Source organism: Bombus huntii, chromosome 18, assembly GCF_024542735.1.
Source record: "Bombus huntii isolate Logan2020A chromosome 18, iyBomHunt1.1, whole genome shotgun sequence".
In the NCBI taxonomy this organism is placed as follows: Eukaryota; Metazoa; Arthropoda; class Insecta; order Hymenoptera; family Apidae; genus Bombus; species Bombus huntii.
Genome location: NC_066255.1, coordinates 5,700,654 through 5,723,671, shown reverse-complemented (window position 1 = coordinate 5,723,671; position 23,018 = coordinate 5,700,654). Strand labels below are relative to the sequence as shown.

Below are 23,018 nucleotides of genomic sequence, written 5' to 3'. Positions count from 1 at the left end.
GATATTTCGACGTTTAAGCACTCGTTGAACTCCATTTCACAGTGCTAATGCAATGCACAACCATTTAAGCGTCGAAACAATCAAAATATCTCGCAAATCGCGAAGATTTCGTAAATTTTGACGAAAAGTAGCCGTCATTTCCTTCCCGGTGGAGATATTTCGACGTTTAAGCACTCGTTGAGCTCCACTTCACAGTGCTAATGCAATGCACAACCGTTTAAGCGTCGAAACTATCAAAATGTCTCGCAAATCGCGAAGATTTCGTAAATTTTGACGAAAAATAGCCGTCATTTCCTTCCCGGTGGAGATATTTCGACGTTTAAGCACTCGTTGTGCTCCACTTCACAGTGCTAATGCAATGCACAACCATTTAAGCGTCGAAACAATCAAAATATCTCGCAAATCGCGAAGATTTCGTAAATTTTGACGAAAAATAGCCGTCATTTCCTTCCCGTTGGAGATATTTCGACGTTTAAGCACTCATTGAACTCCATTTCACAGTGCTAATGCAATGCACAACCGTTTAAGCGTCGAAACAATCAAAATGTCTCGCAAATCGCGATTTTGACGAAAAATAGCCGTCATTTCCTGCCCGTTGGAGATATTTCGACGTTTAAGCACTCGTTGAACTCCATTTCACAGTGCTAATGCAATGCACAACAGTTTAAGCGTCGAAACAATCAAAATATCTCGCAAATCGCGATTTTGACGAAAAATAGCCGTCATTTCCTGCCCGTTGGAGATATTTCGACGTTTAAGCACTCGTTGAACTCCATTTCACAGTGCTAATGCAATGCACAACCATTTAAGCGTCGAAACAATCAAACTATCTCGCAAATCGCGAAGATTTCGTAAATTTGGACGAAAAATAGCCGTCATTTCCTTCCCGTTGGAGATATTTCGACGTTTAAGCACTCGTTGAACTCCATTTCACAGTGCTAATGCAATGCACAACCATTTAAGCGTCGAAACAATCAAACTATCTCGCAAATCGCGAAGATTTCGTAAATTTTGACGAAAAATAGCCGTCATTTCCTTCCCGGTGGAGATATTTCGACGTTTAAGCACTCGTTGAACTCCATTTCACAGTGCTAATGCAATGCACAACCGTTTAAGCGTCGAAACAATCAAAATATCTCGCAAATCGCGATTTTGACGAAAAATAGCCGTCATTTCCTGCCCGTTGGAGATATTTCGACGTTTAAGCACTCGTTGAACTCCATTTCACAGTGCTAATGCAATGCACAACCATTTAAGCGTCGAAACAATCAAACTATCTCGCAAATCGCGAAGATTTCGTAAATTTGGACGAAAAATAGCCGTCATTTCCTTCCCGTTGGAGATATTTCGACGTTTAAGCACTCGTTGAACTCCATTTCACAGTGCTAATGCAATGCACAACCATTTAAGCGTCGAAACAATCAAACTATCTCGCAAATCGCGAAGATTTCGTAAATTTTGACGAAAAATAGCCGTCATTTCCTTCCCGGTGGAGATATTTCGACGTTTAAGCACTCGTTGAACTCCATTTCACAGTGCTAATGCAATGCACAACCATTTAAGCGTCGAAACAATCAAAATATCTCGCAAATCGCGAAGATTTCGTAAATTTTGACGAAAAATAGCCGTCATTTCCTTCCCGTTGGAGATATTTCGACGTTTAAGCACTCGTTGAACTCCATTTCACAGTGCTAATGCAATGCACAACAGTTTAAGCGTCGAAACAATCAAAATATCTCGCAAATCGCGATTTTGACGAAAAATAGCCGTCATTTCCTGCCCGTTGGAGATATTTCGACGTTTAAGCACTCGTTGAACTCCATTTCACAGTGCTAATGCAATGCACAACCATTTAAGCGTCGAAACAATCAAAATATCTCGCAAATCGCGAAGATTTCGTAAATTTTGACGAAAAGTAGCCGTCATTTCCTTCCCGGTGGAGATATTTCGACGTTTAAGCACTCGTTGAGCTCCACTTCACAGTGCTAATGCAATGCACAACCATTTAAGCGTCGAAACAATCAAAATATCTCGCAAATCGCGAAGATTTCGTAAATTTTGACGAAAAATAGCCGTCATTTCCTTCCCGGTGGAGATATTTCGACGTTTAAGCACTCGTTGAGCTCCACTTCACAGTGCTAATGCAATGCACAACCATTTAAGCGTCGAAACAATCAAAATATCTCGCAAATCGCGAAGATTTCGTAAATTTTGACGATAAATAGCCGTCATTTCCTTCCCGTTGGAGATATTTCGACGTTTAAGCACTCGTTGAACTCCATTTCACAGTGCTAATGCAATGCACAACCATTTAAGCGTCGAAACAATCAAAATATCTCGCAAATCGCGAAGATTTCGTAAATTTTGACGAAAAATAGCCGTCATTTCCTTCCAGTTGGAGATATTTCGACGTTTAAGCACTCGTTGAACTCCATTTCACAGTGCTAATGCAATGCACAACAGTTTAAGCGTCGAAACAATCAAAATATCTCGCAAATCGCGATTTTGACGAAAAATAGCCGTCATTTCCTGCCCGTTGGAGATATTTCGACGTTTAAGCACTCGTTGAACTCCATTTCACAGTGCTAATGCAATGCACAACCATTTAAGCGTCGAAACAATCAAAATATCTCGCAAATCGCGAAGATTTCGTAAATTTTGACGAAAAGTAGCCGTCATTTCCTTCCCGGTGGAGATATTTCGACGTTTAAGCACTCGTTGAGCTCCACTTCACAGTGCTAATGCAATGCACAACCGTTTAAGCGTCGAAACTATCAAAATGTCTCGCAAATCGCGAAGATTTCGTAAATTTTGACGAAAAATAGCCGTCATTTCCTTCCCGGTGGAGATATTTCGACGTTTAAGCACTCGTTGTGCTCCACTTCACAGTGCTAATGCAATGCACAACCATTTAAGCGTCGAAACAATCAAAATATCTCGCAAATCGCGAAGATTTCGTAAATTTTGACGAAAAATAGCCGTCATTTCCTTCCCGTTGGAGATATTTCGACGTTTAAGCACTCATTGAACTCCATTTCACAGTGCTAATGCAATGCACAACCGTTTAAGCGTCGAAACAATCAAAATGTCTCGCAAATCGCGATTTTGACGAAAAATAGCCGTCATTTCCTGCCCGTTGGAGATATTTCGACGTTTAAGCACTCGTTGAACTCCATTTCACAGTGCTAATGCAATGCACAACAGTTTAAGCGTCGAAACAATCAAAATATCTCGCAAATCGCGATTTTGACGAAAAATAGCCGTCATTTCCTGCCCGTTGGAGATATTTCGACGTTTAAGCACTCGTTGAACTCCATTTCACAGTGCTAATGCAATGCACAACCATTTAAGCGTCGAAACAATCAAACTATCTCGCAAATCGCGAAGATTTCGTAAATTTGGACGAAAAATAGCCGTCATTTCCTTCCCGTTGGAGATATTTCGACGTTTAAGCACTCGTTGAACTCCATTTCACAGTGCTAATGCAATGCACAACCATTTAAGCGTCGAAACAATCAAACTATCTCGCAAATCGCGAAGATTTCGTAAATTTTGACGAAAAATAGCCGTCATTTCCTTCCCGGTGGAGATATTTCGACGTTTAAGCACTCGTTGAACTCCATTTCACAGTGCTAATGCAATGCACAACCGTTTAAGCGTCGAAACAATCAAAATATCTCGCAAATCGCGATTTTGACGAAAAATAGCCGTCATTTCCTGCCCGTTGGAGATATTTCGACGTTTAAGCACTCGTTGAACTCCATTTCACAGTGCTAATGCAATGCACAACCATTTAAGCGTCGAAACAATCAAACTATCTCGCAAATCGCGAAGATTTCGTAAATTTGGACGAAAAATAGCCGTCATTTCCTTCCCGTTGGAGATATTTCGACGTTTAAGCACTCGTTGAACTCCATTTCACAGTGCTAATGCAATGCACAACCATTTAAGCGTCGAAACAATCAAACTATCTCGCAAATCGCGAAGATTTCGTAAATTTTGACGAAAAATAGCCGTCATTTCCTTCCCGGTGGAGATATTTCGACGTTTAAGCACTCGTTGAACTCCATTTCACAGTGCGAATGCAATGCACAACCGTTTAAGCGTCGAAACAATCAAACTATCTCGCAAATCGCGATTTTGACGAAAAATAGCCGTCATTTCCTGCCCGTTGGAGATATTTCGACGTTTAAGCACTCGTTGAACTCCATTTCACAGTGCTAATGCAATGCACAACCATTTAAGCGTCGAAACAATCAAAATATCTCGCAAATCGCGAAGATTTCGTAAATTTTGACGAAAAATAGCCGTCATTTCCTTCCCGTTGGAGATATTTCGACGTTTAAGCACTCGTTGAACTCCATTTCACAGTGCTAATGCAATGCACAACCATTTAAGCGTCGAAACAATCAAAATATCTCGCAAATCGCGAAGATTTCGAAAATTTTAGCGAAAAATAGCCGTCATTTCCTTCCCGTTGGAGATATTTCGACGTTTAAGCACTCGTTGAACTCCATTTCACAGTGCTAATGCGATGCACAACCATTTAAGCGTCGAAACAATCAAAATATCTCGCAAATCGCGAAGATTTCGTAAATTTTGACGAAAAGTAGCCGTCATTTCCTTCCCGGTGGAGATATTTCGACGTTTAAGCACTCGTTGAGCTCCACTTCACAGTGCTAATGCAATGCACAACCGTTTAAGCGTCGAAACTATCAAAATGTCTCGCAAATCGCGAAGATTTCGTAAATTTTGACGAAAAATAGCCGTCATTTCCTTCCCGGTGGAGATATTTCGACGTTGAAGCACTCGTTGTGCTCCACTTCACAGTGCTAATGCAATGCACAACCATTTAAGCGTCGAAACAATCAAAATATCTCGCAAATCGCGAAGATTTCGTAAATTTTGACGAAAAATAGCCGTCATTTCCTTCCCGTTGGAGATATTTCGACGTTTAAGCACTCATTGAACTCCATTTCACAGTGCTAATGCAATGCACAACCGTTTAAGCGTCGAAACAATCAAAATGTCTCGCAAATCGCGATTTTGACGAAAGATAGCCGTCATTTCCTGCCCGTTGGAGATATTTCGACGTTTAAGCACTCGCTGAACTCCATTTCACAGTGCTAATGCAATGCACAACCATTTAAGCGTCGAAACAATCAAAATATCTCGCAAATCGCGAAGATTTCGTAAATTTGGACGAAAAATAGCCGTCATTTCCTTCCCGTTTGAGATATTTCGACGTTTAAGCACTCGTTGAACTCCATTTCACAGTGCTAATGCAATGCACAACCATTTAAGCGTCGAAACAATCAAACTATCTCGCAAATCGCGAAGATTTCGTAAATTTTGACGAAAAATAGCCGTCATTTCCTTCCCGGTGGAGATATTTCGACGTTTAAGCACTCGTTGTGCTCCACTTCACAGTGCTAATGCAATGCACAACCATTTAAGCGTCGAAACAATCAAAATATCTCGCAAATCGCGAAGATTTCGTAAATTTTGACGAAAAATAGCCGTCATTTCCTTCCCGTTGGAGATATTTCGACGTTTAAGCACTCGTTGAACTCCATTTCACAGTGCTAATGCAATGCACAACAGTTTAAGCGTCGAAACAATCAAAATATCTCGCAAATCGCGATTTTGACGAAAAATAGCCGTCATTTCCTGCCCGTTGGAGATATTTCGACGTTTAAGCACTCGTTGAACTCCATTTCACAGTGCTAATGCAATGCACAACCATTTAAGCGTCGAAACAATCAAAATATCTCGCAAATCGCGAAGATTTCGTAAATTTTGACGAAAAATAGCCGTCATTTCCTTCCCGGTGGAGATATTTCGACGTTTAAGCACTCGTTGAGCTCCACTTCACAGTGCTAATGCAATGCACAACCATTTAAGCGTCGAAACAATCAAAATATCTCGCAAATCGCGAAGATTTCGTAAATTTGGACGAAAAATAGCCGTCATTTCCTTCCCGTTGGAGATATTTCGACGTTTAAGCACTCGTTGAACTCCATTTCACAGTGCTAATGCAATGCACAACCATTTAAGCGTCGAAACAATCAAACTATCTCGCAAATCGCGAAGATTTCGTAAATTTTGACGAAAAATAGCCGTCATTTCCTTCCCGGTGGAGATATTTCGACGTTTAAGCACTCGTTGTGCTCCACTTCACAGTGCTAATGCAATGCACAACCATTTAAGCGTCGAAACAATCAAAATATCTCGCAAATCGCGAAGATTTCGTAAATTTTGACGAAAAATAGCCGTCATTTCCTTCCCGTTGGAGATATTTCGACGTTTAAGCACTCGTTGAACTCCATTTCACAGTGCTAATGCAATGCACAACAGTTTAAGCGTCGAAACAATCAAAATATCTCGCAAATCGCGATTTTGACGAAAAATAGCCGTCATTTCCTGCCCGTTGGAGATATTTCGACGTTTAAGCACTCGTTGAACTCCATTTCACAGTGCTAATGCAATGCACAACCATTTAAGCGTCGAAACAATCAAAATATCTCGCAAATCGCGAAGATTTCGTAAATTTTGACGAAAAGTAGCCGTCATTTCCTTCCCGGTGGAGATATTTCGACGTTTAAGCACTCGTTGAGCTCCACTTCACAGTGCTAATGCAATGCACAACCGTTTAAGCGTCGAAACTATCAAAATGTCTCGCAAATCGCGAAGATTTCGTAAATTTTGACGAAAAATAGCCGTCATTTCCTTCCCGGTGGAGATATTTCGACGTTTAAGCACTCGTTGTGCTCCACTTCACAGTGCTAATGCAATGCACAACCATTTAAGCGTCGAAACAATCAAAATATCTCGCAAATCGCGAAGATTTCGTAAATTTTGGCGAAAAATAGCCGTCATTTCCTTCCCGTTGGAGATATTTCGACGTTTAAGCACTCGTTGAACTCCATTTCACAGTGCTAATGCAATGCACAACCGTTTAAGCGTCGAAACAATCAAAATGTCTCGCAAATCGCGATTTTGACGAAAAATAGCCGTCATTTCCTGCCCGTTGGAGATATTTCGACGTTTAAGCACTCGCTGAACTCCATTTCACAGTGCTAATGCAATGCACAACCATTTAAGCGTCGAAACAATCAAAATATCTCGCAAATCGCGAAGATTTCGTAAATTTTGACGAAAAATAGCCGTCATTTCCTTCCCGTTGGAGATATTTCGACGTTTAAGCACTCGTTGAACTCCATTTCACAGTGCTAATGCAATGCACAACCGTTTAAGCGTCGAAACAATCATAATGTCTCGCAAATCGCGATTTTGACGAAAAATAGCCGTCATTTCCTTCCCGTTGGAGATATTTCGACGTTTAAGCACTCGTTGAACTCCATTTCACAGTGCTAATGCAATGCACAACCATTTAAGCGTCGAAACAATCAAACTATCTCGCAAATCGCGAAGATTTCGTAAATTTTGACGAAAAATAGCCGTCATTTCCTTCCCGGTGGAGATATTTCGACGTTTAAGCACTCGTTGTGCTCCACTTCACAGTGCTAATGCAATGCACAACCATTTAAGCGTCGAAACAATCAAAATATCTCGCAAATCGCGAAGATTTCGTAAATTTTGACGAAAAATAGCCGTCATTTCCTTCCCGTTGGAGATATTTCGACGTTTAAGCACTCGTTGAACTCCATTTCACAGTGCTAATGCAATGCACAACAGTTTAAGCGTCGAAACAATCAAAATATCTCGCAAATCGCGATTTTGACGAAAAATAGCCGTCATTTCCTGCCCGTTGGAGATATTTCGACGTTTAAGCACACGTTGAACTCCATTTCACAGTGCTAATGCAATGCACAACCATTTAAGCGTCGAAACAATCAAAATATCTCGCAAATCGCGAAGATTTCGTAAATTTTGACGAAAAATAGCCGTCATTTCCTTCCCGGTGGAGATATTTCGACGTTTAAGCACTCGTTGAGCTCCACTTCACAGTGCTAATGCAATGCACAACCATTTAAGCGTCGAAACAATCAAAATATCTCGCAAATCGCGAAGATTTCGTAAATTTTGACGATAAATAGCCGTCATTTCCTTCCCGTTGGAGATATTTCGACGTTTAAGCACTCGTTGAACTCCATTTCACAGTGCTAATGCAATGCACAACCGTTTAAGCGTCGAAACAATCAAAATGTCTCGCAAATCGCGATTTTGACGAAAAATAGCCGTCATTTCCTGCCCGTTGGAGATATTTCGACGTTTAAGCACTCGCTGAACTCCATTTCACAGTGCTAATGCAATGCACAACCATTTAAGCGTCGAAACAATCAAAATATCTCGCAAATCGCGAAGATTTCGTAAATTTGGACGAAAAATAGCCGTCATTTCCTTCCCGTTGGAGATATTTCGACGTTTAAGCACTCGTTGAACTCCATTTCACAGTGCTAATGCAATGCACAACCATTTAAGCGTCGAAACAATCAAACTATCTCGCAAATCGCGAAGATTTCGTAAATTTTGACGAAAAATAGCCGTCATTTCCTTCTCGGTGGAGATATTTCGACGTTTAAGCACTCGTTGTGCTCCACTTCACAGTGCTAATGCAATGCACAACCATTTAAGCGTCGAAACAATCAAAATATCTCGCAAATCGCGAAGATTTCGTAAATTTTGACGAAAAATAGCCGTCATTTCCTTCCCGTTGGAGATATTTCGACGTTTAAGCACTCGTTGAACTCCATTTCACAGTGCTAATGCAATGCACAACAGTTTAAGCGTCGAAACAATCAAAATATCTCGCAAATCGCGATTTTGACGAAAAATAGCCGTCATTTCCTGCCCGTTGGAGATATTTCGACGTTGAAGCACTCGTTGAACTCCATTTCACAGTGCTAATGCAATGCACAACCATTTAAGCGTCGAAACAATCAAAATATCTCGCAAATCGCGAAGATTTCGTAAATTTTGACGAAAAATAGCCGTCATTTCCTTCCCGGTGGAGATATTTCGACGTTTAAGCACTCGTTGTGCTCCACTTCACAGTGCTAATGCAATGCACAACCATTTAAGCGTCGAAACAATCAAAATATCTCGCAAATCGCGAAGATTTCGTAAATTTTGACGAAAAATAGCCGTCATTTCCTTCCCGTTGGAGATATTTCGACGTTTAAGCACTCGTTGAACTCCATTTCACAGTGCTAATGCAATGCACAACAGTTTAAGCGTCGAAACAATCAAAATATCTCGCAAATCGCGATTTTGACGAAAAATAGCCGTCATTTCCTGCCCGTTGGAGATATTTCGACGTTTAAGCACTCGTTGAACTCCATTTCACAGTGCTAATGCAATGCACAACCATTTAAGCGTCGAAACAATCAAAATATCTCGCAAATCGCGAAGATTTCGTAAATTTTGACGAAAAATAGCCGTCATTTCCTTCCCGGTGGAGATATTTCGACGTTTAAGCACTCGTTGAGCTCCACTTCACAGTGCTAATGCAATGCACAACCATTTAAGCGTCGAAACAATCAAAATATCTCGCAAATCGCGAAGATTTCGTAAATTTTGACGATAAATAGCCGTCATTTCCTTCCCGTTGGAGATATTTCGACGTTTAAGCACTCGTTGAACTCCATTTCACAGTGCTAATGCAATGCACAACCGTTTAAGCGTCGAAACAATCAAAATGTCTCGCAAATCGCGATTTTGACGAAAAATAGCCGTCATTTCCTGCCCGTTGGAGATATTTCGACGTTTAAGCACTCGCTGAACTCCATTTCACAGTGCTAATGCAATGCACAACCATTTAAGCGTCGAAACAATCAAAATATCTCGCAAATCGCGAAGATTTCGTAAATTTGGACGAAAAATAGCCGTCATTTCCTTCCCGTTTGAGATATTTCGACGTTTAAGCACTCGTTGAACTCCATTTCACAGTGCTAATGCAATGCACAACCATTTAAGCGTCGAAACAATCAAACTATCTCGCAAATCGCGAAGATTTCGTAAATTTTGACGAAAAATAGCCGTCATTTCCTTCCCGGTGGAGATATTTCGACGTTTAAGCACTCGTTGTGCTCCACTTCACAGTGCTAATGCAATGCACAACCATTTAAGCGTCGAAACAATCAAAATATCTCGCAAATCGCGAAGATTTCGTAAATTTTGACGAAAAATAGCCGTCATTTCCTTCCCGTTGGAGATATTTCGACGTTTAAGCACTCGTTGAACTCCATTTCACAGTGCTAATGCAATGCACAACAGTTTAAGCGTCGAAACAATCAAAATATCTCGCAAATCGCGATTTTGACGAAAAATAGCCGTCATTTCCTGCCCGTTGGAGATATTTCGACGTTTAAGCACTCGTTGAACTCCATTTCACAGTGCTAATGCAATGCACAACCATTTAAGCGTCGAAACAATCAAAATATCTCGCAAATCGCGAAGATTTCGTAAATTTTGACGAAAAATAGCCGTCATTTCCTTCCCGGTGGAGATATTTCGACGTTTAAGCACTCGTTGAGCTCCACTTCACAGTGCTAATGCAATGCACAACCATTTAAGCGTCGAAACAATCAAAATATCTCGCAAATCGCGAAGATTTCGTAAATTTGGACGAAAAATAGCCGTCATTTCCTTCCCGTTGGAGATATTTCGACGTTTAAGCACTCGTTGAACTCCATTTCACAGTGCTAATGCAATGCACAACAGTTTAAGCGTCGAAACAATCAAAATATCTCGCAAATCGCGATTTTGACGAAAAATAGCCGTCATTTCCTGCCCGTTGGAGATATTTCGACGTTTAAGCACTCGTTGAACTCCATTTCACAGTGCTAATGCAATGCACAACCATTTAAGCGTCGAAACAATCAAAATATCTCGCAAATCGCGAAGATTTCGTAAATTTTGACGAAAAATAGCCGTCATTTCCTTCCCGGTGGAGATATTTCGACGTTTAAGCACTCGTTGAGCTCCACTTCACAGTGCTAATGCAATGCACAACCATTTAAGCGTCGAAACAATCAAAATATCTCGCAAATCGCGAAGATTTCGTAAATTTTGACGATAAATAGCCGTCATTTCCTTCCCGTTGGAGATATTTCGACGTTTAAGCACTCGTTGAACTCCATTTCACAGTGCTAATGCAATGCACAACCGTTTAAGCGTCGAAACAATCAAAATGTCTCGCAAATCGCGATTTTGACGAAAAATAGCCGTCATTTCCTGCCCGTTGGAGATATTTCGACGTTTAAGCACTCGCTGAACTCCATTTCACAGTGCTAATGCAATGCACAACCATTTAAGCGTCGAAACAATCAAAATATCTCGCAAATCGCGAAGATTTCGTAAATTTGGACGAAAAATAGCCGTCATTTCCTTCCCGTTTGAGATATTTCGACGTTTAAGCACTCGTTGAACTCCATTTCACAGTGCTAATGCAATGCACAACCATTTAAGCGTCGAAACAATCAAACTATCTCGCAAATCGCGAAGATTTCGTAAATTTTGACGAAAAATAGCCGTCATTTCCTTCCCGGTGGAGATATTTCGACGTTTAAGCACTCGTTGTGCTCCACTTCACAGTGCTAATGCAATGCACAACCATTTAAGCGTCGAAACAATCAAAATATCTCGCAAATCGCGAAGATTTCGTAAATTTTGACGAAAAATAGCCGTCATTTCCTTCCCGTTGGAGATATTTCGACGTTTAAGCACTCGTTGAACTCCATTTCACAGTGCTAATGCAATGCACAACAGTTTAAGCGTCGAAACAATCAAAATATCTCGCAAATCGCGATTTTGACGAAAAATAGCCGTCATTTCCTGCCCGTTGGAGATATTTCGACGTTTAAGCACTCGTTGAACTCCATTTCACAGTGCTAATGCAATGCACAACCATTTAAGCGTCGAAACAATCAAAATATCTCGCAAATCGCGAAGATTTCGTAAATTTTGACGAAAAATAGCCGTCATTTCCTTCCCGGTGGAGATATTTCGACGTTTAAGCACTCGTTGAGCTCCACTTCACAGTGCTAATGCAATGCACAACCATTTAAGCGTCGAAACAATCAAAATATCTCGCAAATCGCGAAGATTTCGTAAATTTTGACGATAAATAGCCGTCATTTCCTTCCCGTTGGAGATATTTCGACGTTTAAGCACTCGTTGAACTCCATTTCACAGTGCTAATGCAATGCACAACCGTTTAAGCGTCGAAACAATCAAAATGTCTCGCAAATCGCGATTTTGACGAAAAATAGCCGTCATTTCCTGCCCGTTGGAGATATTTCGACGTTTAAGCACTCGCTGAACTCCATTTCACAGTGCTAATGCAATGCACAACCATTTAAGCGTCGAAACAATCAAAATATCTCGCAAATCGCGAAGATTTCGTAAATTTGGACGAAAAATAGCCGTCATTTCCTTCCCGTTGGAGATATTTTTAGTTATGAAGAAGTCGAGAAGGTCGGGTATTTTGTTGGTGTCAGTGGGCCAGTAGGTGGGTTCGTATGTGGTGAGGTAGTTGAGGTTGTTGTTTATTATGCTGTTTAAGAGGTTTTTGCCTCTTGCTGTAACCAGTCTGCTGCCCCATTGGATGTGCTTGGCGTTATAGTCTCCTCCAACTATGAATCTATTGCCCAGGGTGTCCAGGGAGTTATCAAAGTCTTCTTTGGCGATGGAGTGTCTGGGAGGGCAGTATACTGCTGAGGTGGTGATTGAGCCATGACAGTCTTCTATTGCTACGTTTGTTGCTTGGAGGTAGTCTTTCTGGAATGATGGAAGTTCGTAGTGCTTAATACTTGCTTTGATTATTATTCCGGTGCCACCGCGGGCCTTTCCGCTGGGGTGTTGGGTATGGTAGAATTTATAACCATTTATTTTCAGGTAGCTCTTGTCGGTGAAGTGGGTTTCCGATACGAGCATTACGTCGATTTGCTGGTGTTTTAAGAAGAGTTCTAGTTCAAGTTTGTGTTGCGCTAGACCGTTGGCGTTCCACACTGCTATGCGCCTTGGTTTTATTTTGAGTCGGGGCGTGCTAATTTTTCCACGATGAGTGTTAGTAGCGATAGCAAGTGATTTATTTGCTCTGATTGTTTCTCTATTAGCTTTTCAAGCCTTGAGGAGTTGTCTGTGTTAGGTGGGTTGGGGACACTGTTTTGGGGAAGATTCCTTTGGCTGTTCGGGTTATTTTGGATGCCTTGTACTGCTTGGGCATTCGGAGGTTGAGGTGGAGATGAATTTCGTAGGACTGGGTGTTTGGTTGGTTGAGGGAGTTGGGGTAGTCGTGAATTTCTACGGGCTGGGTGTTTGGTTGGATACCTCTTTTGCTCTGAGCTTAGGGTACCTGTTCGTGTATAGTGTTTTATATGCTGGGCAGCCTTTGTAGTTGGCAGGGTGGTCCCCTTGGCAGTGGATGCATTTCGCTGGGGTTTCCGGTGATTTGCCGCACTGGTCAGTGGAGTGAGTGCCTGCGCATTTAACGCAGCGGAAAGTATGGTTGCAGTATTTCTGCGTATGACCGTACCTTTGGCACCTTTTGCATTGCACTATTTCTTTTTTCACGAGCGGTGGTTCGATCTTTACTATCGCGTTCATTAGGCGACTGATGTTGTAGATTTCCTTATTGTTCGGCTTTTGTTTAATGTCTAGGAAGAATAAGGATAACGGGTCTTTCGAGACTCTATGCCTTATATTACTTACGTTGATGACTTCGTGGCCAAGTTTTGAGAGTTCGTATTTTAGTTCGTCTATGTCTGCTGAGTGGTGTATGTTTCGTAGGACCACCCGGAAAGGCCTTTCCTGTTTGAGTTGGTAGGTGTGGAAGTTGGCGTTCAGGGTCCTGAGTGTCTTGGTGAGTTTTCTGTAAGCTTCTGGGTTCGTCGGTAGTATTTTCACCTTGTTGTTGCTTATCTTAAAGTTATATTCCTCCTTGCTGGTATCTCTCTCTAGGGACTTGATCATTGTCTGTATGTCGATGACGTCGTCCACAAATATTGGTGGGGGAGGGGGGATTCTCTGTGAGTGTTGGTTTGGTGGCGGTTCTACGATTTCCATGGCGTCGTTTGAGGATTCCAATACGGCGAACCTGTTGTGTGTGTTTATTTGCGTTGCTGTTTCTATTTTCCTTTTCTTTGTAGTATTAGCGTCGTTAGTGCGGAGAGTTCTGCTACACTTCTGCCACGGGGGAGGTAGCACGGGGTAGCTGCGAGTCTGCTCCGGAGAGCCTGGTCGCGATTGCTGGGCCATCATCGAGCTAGTTAATTCGGAATGAACAACTAGTCGTGAGGCTATGAGGCTAGTATTCGGGTTGGGGTTAGGTGCGTGGGATTTTCTTCTCCCTAAAGGGTAAGGGACACTTGGCTGTGTTCTCTTTCGACGGTTGGGCGACACGTGTTGTTTTCGGACTACGCTGGGCACTAGAGACACGTCTGCACGCTTCGGCACTCCACAGCGAACTGTGTCTTGTACTGGAATGCATTTGACTATATGGACCGCTTCTCCTACGATCAAAGCCATGTGTTTTTGGTTGTGGTGTATGCGAAGTCATCGGGCGGTAAGTTTGCCAAGCTTAAAGCGTTCTCTATTAGTTTCTTCTGTGTGGTGTATCATGGTATAATGTTGTCGTTTGTCGTTTCGCTTTCGAGTTTATCAGAAATAAGAATAACCCTTTATCATCATTAATATATGTATACATATAGAAAGAAAATTTTTATATTTATATGTATTATTATTTTTTTTTATTTATTTTTTTTATTGTTTAAACCTTGTTTTATTTTAGGTTTTATGTACATGTTATCGGTAAAAATAAATATCATGAATGCTACTTGAGTTATAATTATATAGATATATGCATACGTACTGGTAAGTAGTATGAATGAGATTTGTTTTATTGTTATAAATATATAAATATATATTATCGATAGGAATAAATATTACAAGTGTACCTTGTCTTCGAGTATATATATGTCGGAGATGAAAGGAAAGCCGAAGCCTTTCCTTGGAAATTTTGGGAACATCCTCTAGTACCTTAGCCTAGATTTTATTATAGTTGTAATTGCTTAAGATTTGTAATAAGCGAGATTGGGTTCGAGGTGACAATCGGTCGCTGAACGTAGCCACGGTCACGGGATGGATGTTTTATCTAACGGAGGTCTGGAGTGGTTGTATGTGTTTTCCGAGAAATGTGGTTGTGGCGGCATGCGGCCTCGAGAGCGGGCCGAGCCACGTGTGATGTTGCCTCGGAGGTGCCGATGCAATGGGACATACATTGTATTAGTAATCAAAACTCCAGGCAGAAACTGCCTAGCAACGGCGTTTGGAACTTTCTCGATGCTTCCAACGAGTGTGCCTAGCAACGGCGTTTGGAACCTTCTCGATGCTTCCAAACGGGTATAGAAAACAAAATGCAATCGTACAGGGAGAAAAATCTCCACGAGGCTGGCATTCTTGCGATTGCCTTGGAGAGTGATACATCGAGCATTTTCGACGATCGCATTTGCGCCTAAGTTAGTTTCGCTTAGTAAGGAGTTATCCCGGTGACCTTGGATTCGTTTGAACTCAAAGATTGCTAATAGTATTATTTAATTTAATTATTCGTAGATCGTATTATTCGTTAGGCTTAGTGTTTGTTAGACTTATTATTAGTTGTACTTATTATTTGTTAAGCTTAGTGATAGACCTGTATATACGTGTAAATAAAATCTCGGCTTTGTGAAACGATGGCTAGTCCACATGAAGAGTCGTCGCGCGCCCAAAATTCGAATCGTGATCCGACATATATATATATATATATATATATATATATATATATATATATATATATATATATATATATATATATATATATATATGTGCGTGCAATGGTAAATACGACGACTCAATTTTATGAGTCACTTGCATTATCAATGGAAGTGAATGTCATAAATATCGCCTATTTTACAACATGCGTGTATATATATATTGGTGAACATAAGTGAAAATTATATGCATAGTTATAAATGTTGTTTGTTTACAGGTGGATAGCATCAGTACTTGGTTTCGTGGGTGGCGTACCAATACTTTACAGTTCCTCTGTGCGGATTGCTATTCATGTTCTTCCGTCCGTCGTTCAGAGAATGGTTGATGAGTTCGCCATCAGTTCTGTACACACATATAAAAATAGTTAATATATATATATATCATTTATATAATTTTCTTTTGGATCTGTTCCCTTGTATGAATACTGTATCTTTGTATATAATATAATATATATAATATGTTATAATTATGTTAGTTGTTATTTATTCCTTAACTCTCTCCCCTTTTCTTGTGTTTTTTTTTTTTTTTTTTATTAGTACCTAACATTGCTATTATGATGCCGTATTATATTGCATTGGCTGTTATTTGTATGTGCGCGCGACAAATTTTTCAACATGGTCGCTCGCGTGTCTCTTTGGTATGGCGTTGGTTTAGTGTCAACAGTGACGTGTTGTTGAAATAACTAATTAATTGTTAATCACTATAATTTTATTTGGTAGTGTTCTGTAATATTGTTTTGTGTATTGTGTTACCAGTTATTTCGTGTGGCATAACTTTATTCCTTTGCACTGAGTTCAATCATGTCTTGTCGCCAATATTCAGTTAGTCCATCTTGGTTAATTTCTAACCCATTTATGTGTTTATTGACCTTTCCTTATTTTCCCTATTAATTTATTATTGCATGTACTTGCTATTTGTTATTATTTTATGTAATGGAACAGTTCCTTATTAGTGATTAAAATTTATTTGTTAGATTAACATTGTCTGTAATTCTTTAGATTCTACTTATTTGATGCTCCGTCACTTACCTGGATCATTCCCACAACGTCGTCCAATTCTTCGATATGCCTTGGATACTTACTATGGTTGCCTTCAATCGTCTTATATCTGTGGCTATAAAGGTACTGTTTAATTCATTTAATTTAATATGTGTATAGTGCATTGTGTGTGCGACCGCTATTGTGCATTGCAAAATCCACTTCTACATGTTAGATGTAATAATATAACAATACTACGTAGATTAATACATAATAAAATATCCTTTTACTCCGGTTATATTTATTACTAACTCTCAATTAATCTATCTTAATTATTTTCTAACCACTTTCTATCTTCATCAGCTATTTTATTCCTTCTTGTTAATCTGCGAAATTCATGCATGTACACTTCCTTGTGCGGTGATTGATTGTTTGCGAGGTGAGTTGCGCTTTCGTTGTTGTTGAACTAGCACGTTTTACTTGCAAACAGTAATTGGAGCATTCGTAATAGACTTCTTTCCCTTTTCCAAGTTTCCGCTGTCTGTGTCATTCGACGGACAATGTCAAGCCTCCACAGCACCGTGGTAACATTTAGCAATGCTGCTCTTTGCATTAAGGCTATTGAAGTTAATTCGTTCGTTTATTTCCAGCTGGTGCATGGTGTTCCGCTAGCAGGGAGCCATAACCTATTTTGCACGTAGACCTTCTTTTATGGTGATTACTTGTTTACAAGGTAACTTTCACTTCCCTCTTTTAATTATTTACTGAATCGACACGTTGTATATTTAAACAATAATTGGAGTACACATAATAATTTTCCTTTTTCTTTTTAGGTTTTCGCTATCTGTATTGTTCGATGAACGGTGTCACACCTCCTTTTGATTTATCCATAATATAGTTATAACATTTAGTAACCTTGTATTTTGCACTGAGACAATTGAAACTAATTTATTCACTTATTTCAGGTAGCTGTCATACATTGCGTTCCACGAACAACAATCCATAACTTATACCTGCACGTACACTTTCTTGTGTGCTGATCACTTGTTCACAAGGTAACTCCCACTTTCGCTAGTTAATTGTTCATTGAGTTAACACGTTTTATATTTGAGCAGTAATTGAAACACGTATAATAATTTTCCTTTTTCCTTTTAGGCGTTCGGTGTCTGCGTTATTCGACGAACAGCACTATAACATATACTACCGCACTACGTTGTCCAATGAAATCGCTTTATTCATTGCTTATTTCGATTATGTGCCAGTTTCAACTTGTTTAAGTGCACTGTTCGCGGAATCCCTTTTACTTCAATCTTGACGTTTTGTTCTGCAAGATTTCTAGCACTTTGTGTCGTCTAATATATTGATCGGAGAATTTTCCTTACTAGGTTCTTTTAGTAGATATATCGAATCTCCTATTTTAAAATCTTGGGGGCTGATTCGTCGGTCGTAATATTCTTTTGATCTTAGTTTGGATTTTATCAATTTTTCTCTTGCCATTCGTTGTACAGTGTTAATTTTATTGAACAGATCTTCGAGATATTCTGCGTATGTTGGTTCCATGTTCTCTTCGATTGTTACCTCACCAATAGGTTCTCTGGCTAGGTGTCCAAAACTAATTTGTGCGGGGAGAGTTTCGTTCCTTTCCTTCATTTTAGTTTTTATTTTGCGCCAAGACGCAGGTTTACTGACATCGATCCAATTATCCAATTGCTTGCTAATAGCATTTAAGATACAAATTTTTGAGAGTGCCGCAGCCATATTATCCAAAAATATTTTGTATATAGTATAGTGTGATACCATCCATATTTTCCTGGAGGAATCATAAGATCAGCACTACTTACTATGTTACCTACGTCAAATATTAGATGTAGTAACCAATAAAGTATTTTTAATCCAATTATAATCCAATGGCTAGCGTATTTATTCAAGTTTTTATATATATCTTCGACTGGTGATTCCCTGTTTTCTCCCTTTTGATTTCTTTGAGCTCGTTGAACTTGCGTTTCTTCAGCTTGAAAATGTTTAGAATCCTTTTCCTTAGTTATCCTTTTTTCTTCTTCATTTAGTTTATTCACAGCACCTTTATTTTTCTCTACCTTTTCAGGATGAATAGTTTTACTGGAAGTGCTTATTATAATTAAATTATTATTTATTTGTATGGAACGTTTAGGAATATTTTTGGTAGATTTGGAATTATTCTTTGAATTTTTATTACAAACCTTTTTGCTTATAGATTCTGTTTTGGATTTAGGGATAGCTATATTTTTATTTTCTATAGTGTGATCTTCCTTGCAATTTAATGATTTGGCTTTGAGTTCGATAAAGTTTCCTTCTGATGGTTTTATAAAAGTTTTTGAGTGAGATGCACTCGCTATCTCTTTTCCTATTATGGTTGAGACATTCACGAAATTCGTGGAGTCTTGCTTTTGTATCTTTGCCAAGTCGAACGTGGAGAGGCAATTCGCACTTCCCAGCGGGTCCAATATCTCTGTGATATTAGGCAGTGGATAAGCGTTGCCTGTCGTCTCGTCGTTCAATTTCCTAGTTTCTGCCTCGTCTGAAGGTTCTTTGGCACTAGTATTGTTTATCTTGTTTGGTAACTCAGAAAATTTCTCACTCATGATCCTATCTATGGCACCGTGCGTCCTCTTATTATTTAACGTGACATTATCCCTTATCACAGCAACGGGGTGGTGTTTGCATTGAAAAGTTGGTTGGTTGAAATGATCAGCATCTCTCTTTTGATTTAGATCTCTATCGAGGTATTTATTTGTGCGTTTTTCTTCCCAAGTTATTGCTCTTGTTTCTCTCCTGACATTTTCTTCTATTCCCGGGTTGTTTAGGTGTTTCCGCGATGGCGGTACAAATCTCCAGTCCTGGCAGTTGTTTCGGTTATAATTATTCGAAGGTGTCGGATGTTGGTATCGAAATCTATCGTTCGCTTGTTTTAATTCTCGCGTTGTTTTCACGGCTTGGCGGTACGCATCGTCCAAGGATTGGTATCCTGCTATTTTTACTCGTAAATACACCTCGTTTGGGAGCCCCTTAACGAAAGCTTCCCTCGTGTCTCGATCTATCCTATCTTGAAATACGGTGCCGTACTCGTACCTTTCCCCGTTCATTATTGCCAGTTTGAGATCTTTGACGCGCTCTATGTAGTCCAAAATATCTTCTCCCGGTCGTTGAAATATTGTAGCTAATTCCCCTTTATATTCGTTAACCGTTTTTCCCGGATCGAACATATCTTTTAATTTATTCCCGAAATCGTTTAAACTTATTATTTCTGTGTCTTCTATGGCGAGAAACGCGTGCCCGCGAAGCTTATTTGTTAATAATTTTACTAACTGAGATTCTTGATGCCTAGGAACCATGTTTCGTGCGCGCTCGCATGCTCTTAAAAATCGAAATACCGAGGGTCGATGTCCGTCGAACACTGGTACTATCTCTATTGCATCTTTTAACTTAATTGATTGGGGATTAACTTCTATCGGTATTGTCGCTTGGGAAATTATCGGCGATGATACGGGTGTCTTGATTTCCTTTTTTATTTTCAGTGAACGCACATCGTCTTGTAATTTATTCATTGTTGTACTCATGTCGCGAAAATTCGCATCCCATGCTTTAAGTTTTTCCGATAACATCAAGATCATGTCTTTGTCCAACGATTTTAATTTAGTCGCCATTGTTTCTCAAATATATATTTTATTGACAAACGTGACAACCTTAGTCCTCTGTGGAGCGTATCGAACCGTTTAAACCAACTTTAATCCTCCGTGAAGCGTATCCCACCGCTGCCACCAAAATATTTACTATATATATATTAAATGTTACGTATTAGTTTATCGACATCGATCAAATTTTAAATTTAGAGTTTACTGAAAAATTCTTTTTTGTTGTTGAGTTTGAATTTAGTCTGAAGGAAAATAATTTGAAATGATATTATTGTGTATGTAATACTAGTTTAGATTTCTAATTAAATACGGTAGTTGCTGCCACCAGAAATAGTCTAAGGACTATTTCAAAATATTTTATTTCTATTAATTTCCGTTTAATAGGTAGCGTTAACTGATGCTTAATGCAACTGGTAAACGAATTTCACTTTTCGGCTAATCTGCGATGTGCAGGAATACTGGCACGGGAGAGGATTTAAGCTGGGATTAATAATTATTTGTCCTCGTTGAACGGATTTTATTTGAATGTGGAATCGCCTAGATTATTACCTATATATATATATTTTATTAACCGGATATATGTATTTTTAGCGTTGCTGGATCGGATAGGAATGTGAGATTTTTCGTCGTTTATATATATATATATATATATATATATAAATTTATTTGTACGTTCGACTTCTTCTTCTCTTTTAGTTTCACTGTAACAGGTTGCCGTTAGAACCGAAACTCAATTCATTTCCTACGATGGATTTTGTTACCACGATCTTCTTGCCTTTCGAGTTTAATAATCGAGGATGATTCTAACGATCCTCTCTGTGTGGGACTCGTGTGATTTCGCAAGCCTTGCCCAAAGACGGGTAGTATTTTACCAACAGTGGGAGGAGGAATGCGAAGATCGACGGGTGTTTTGATAATCGAAAACACCGTTTGCACAAGCCAACACAGCGAACGATCCTTTGGTTAAATTTCCGAAGGGAAATTGTTCTCCTATTTCTCTCTTACAATCGCATGCGACGGTGGCAAGAATATCGGTTATTAGCAATGCCGGTATCTCTCTTAATTTTCGATTGACCCCGACGATGTATTTAATAGTCCTCTCTGTGCGGGATTTGTGTGATTTCGCAAGCCTTGCCCAAAGACGGGCAATATTCTGCCAACAATGGGAGGAGGAATGCGAAGATCAGTGGGTGGTTCAGTAGCTGAAAACACCGTTCGCACAAGCCGACACAGCGGACAACTCCTTTTTATTTAAAGGTTAAACGATGATTCTATCTTCGAAACCGTTCGCGAAAATAAAACGAGACCGATGATACGAAGTTCTAATTCGATTCTCGAGGGCAACGAAATTATCAGAGAAGAAGGAAATTCTCAAAATTAATTTTCTTACCTTGAGCAGTAGGCGCTGTCTGGCGCCATTTACCTCAGCTGCTCCGTTGGTCGTCGAAGGTTTTACTGGGTTTATTACTTGAACTCGAATATAGTTTACTATCAACGTTTACTTTATTTTTCTATTTCGATACGGACAGAACAATTTACTGACTAGATTAATACCGCAATTACAATGCGGGTTCAAGATAAAATTTTCTTTTTACTTAGTCGCGGCTCTCTTTTCTTGACGGAAAACTATAGACTCCGAAGCGCAAAATACTATACAAAATTTCTAAAGATGAGCGCAATAACGAACGTAGTAACGAAATAATTAACAAAAGTGAACAAAATAATTATAAACCGTAATAACGAAGATCGCAATAACAATGAACAAAGAATAATGTAATAAGAATATTCACCAGGATGTTAATGATGATTGATAATTGGTGAGTATTATAACGATAATGTTAATGAGTGAGCAACGCAATAAGAATATTCACCGGAATAATAAATGATAATTGAGCGTAATAATGTTCACCAGAATAATAATGTTAATCGCTAAATGATAGTTATCGAGTCTTTTTTCCTCTACGTTGCTTGCTTATTTATAATGCCATCCCCCACGGGCTGGTGGTTCGCTGGGGGTACGCTAATGATTGTTTTTGCGATTTTGATGTTTCCCCTTTCTTGTTGTTTCCCTAGGTTTCGGTGATCGACGTTCGAACAATGTTTGCGGAGACATTTCCATCGGAAGTTCCTTATTATTATTTTTCTTTTAAACGGCTTTTCTTTTTATGTATGATAAATATATATATATGTCGGGTCACGATTCGAATTTGGGCGCGCGACGACTCTTCATGTGGACTAGCCATCGTTTCACAAAGCCGAGATTTTATTTACACGTATATACAGGTCTATCACTAAGCTTAACAAATAATAAGTACAACTAATAATAAGTCTAACAAACACTAAGCCTAATGAATAATACGATCTACGAATAATTAAATTAAATAATACTATTAGCAATGTTTGAGTTCAAACGAATCCACGGTCACCGGGATAACTCCTTACTAAGCGAAACTAACTTAGACGCAAATGCGATCGTCGAAAATGCTCGATGTATCACTCTCCAAGGCAGTCGCAAGAATGCCAGCCTCGTGGAGATTTTTCTCCCTGTACGATTGCATTTTGTTTTCTATACCCGTTTGGAAGCATCGAGAAGGTT

General features: G+C 39.6%; 2 protein-coding genes across 9 annotated transcripts in view; one reads left to right on the top strand and one right to left on the bottom strand.

Annotated features, from left to right (window-relative positions):
- LOC126875504 (uncharacterized) overlaps positions 1–23,018 on the bottom strand; it is a 258,579-nt gene that overhangs the window by 215,092 nt on the left and 20,469 nt on the right. The window lies entirely within an intron of this gene.
- LOC126875516 (uncharacterized) lies at positions 15,598–22,609 on the top strand. 8 transcript variants are annotated; one of them, XM_050638494.1, is made up of 4 exons: positions 15,598–15,839; positions 15,992–16,137; positions 16,773–16,895; positions 17,717–17,812. In XM_050638494.1, exons 1-4 carry the CDS (start codon positions 15,709–15,711, stop codon positions 17,755–17,757), a joined length of 441 nt encoding a protein of 146 aa, XP_050494451.1. In that variant the 5' UTR covers positions 15,598–15,708; the 3' UTR covers positions 17,758–17,812. The 8 variants fall into 8 exon arrangements, 2 of the variants coding, with proteins under 2 accessions (XP_050494451.1, XP_050494452.1); XM_050638495.1 differs by lacking the exon at positions 17,717–17,812 and adding an exon at positions 17,402–17,490 and having other exon boundaries at positions 15,632–15,839; XR_007693510.1 differs by lacking the exons at positions 15,598–15,839; positions 15,992–16,137 and adding exons at positions 16,144–16,411; positions 17,907–18,124 and having other exon boundaries at positions 17,717–17,806.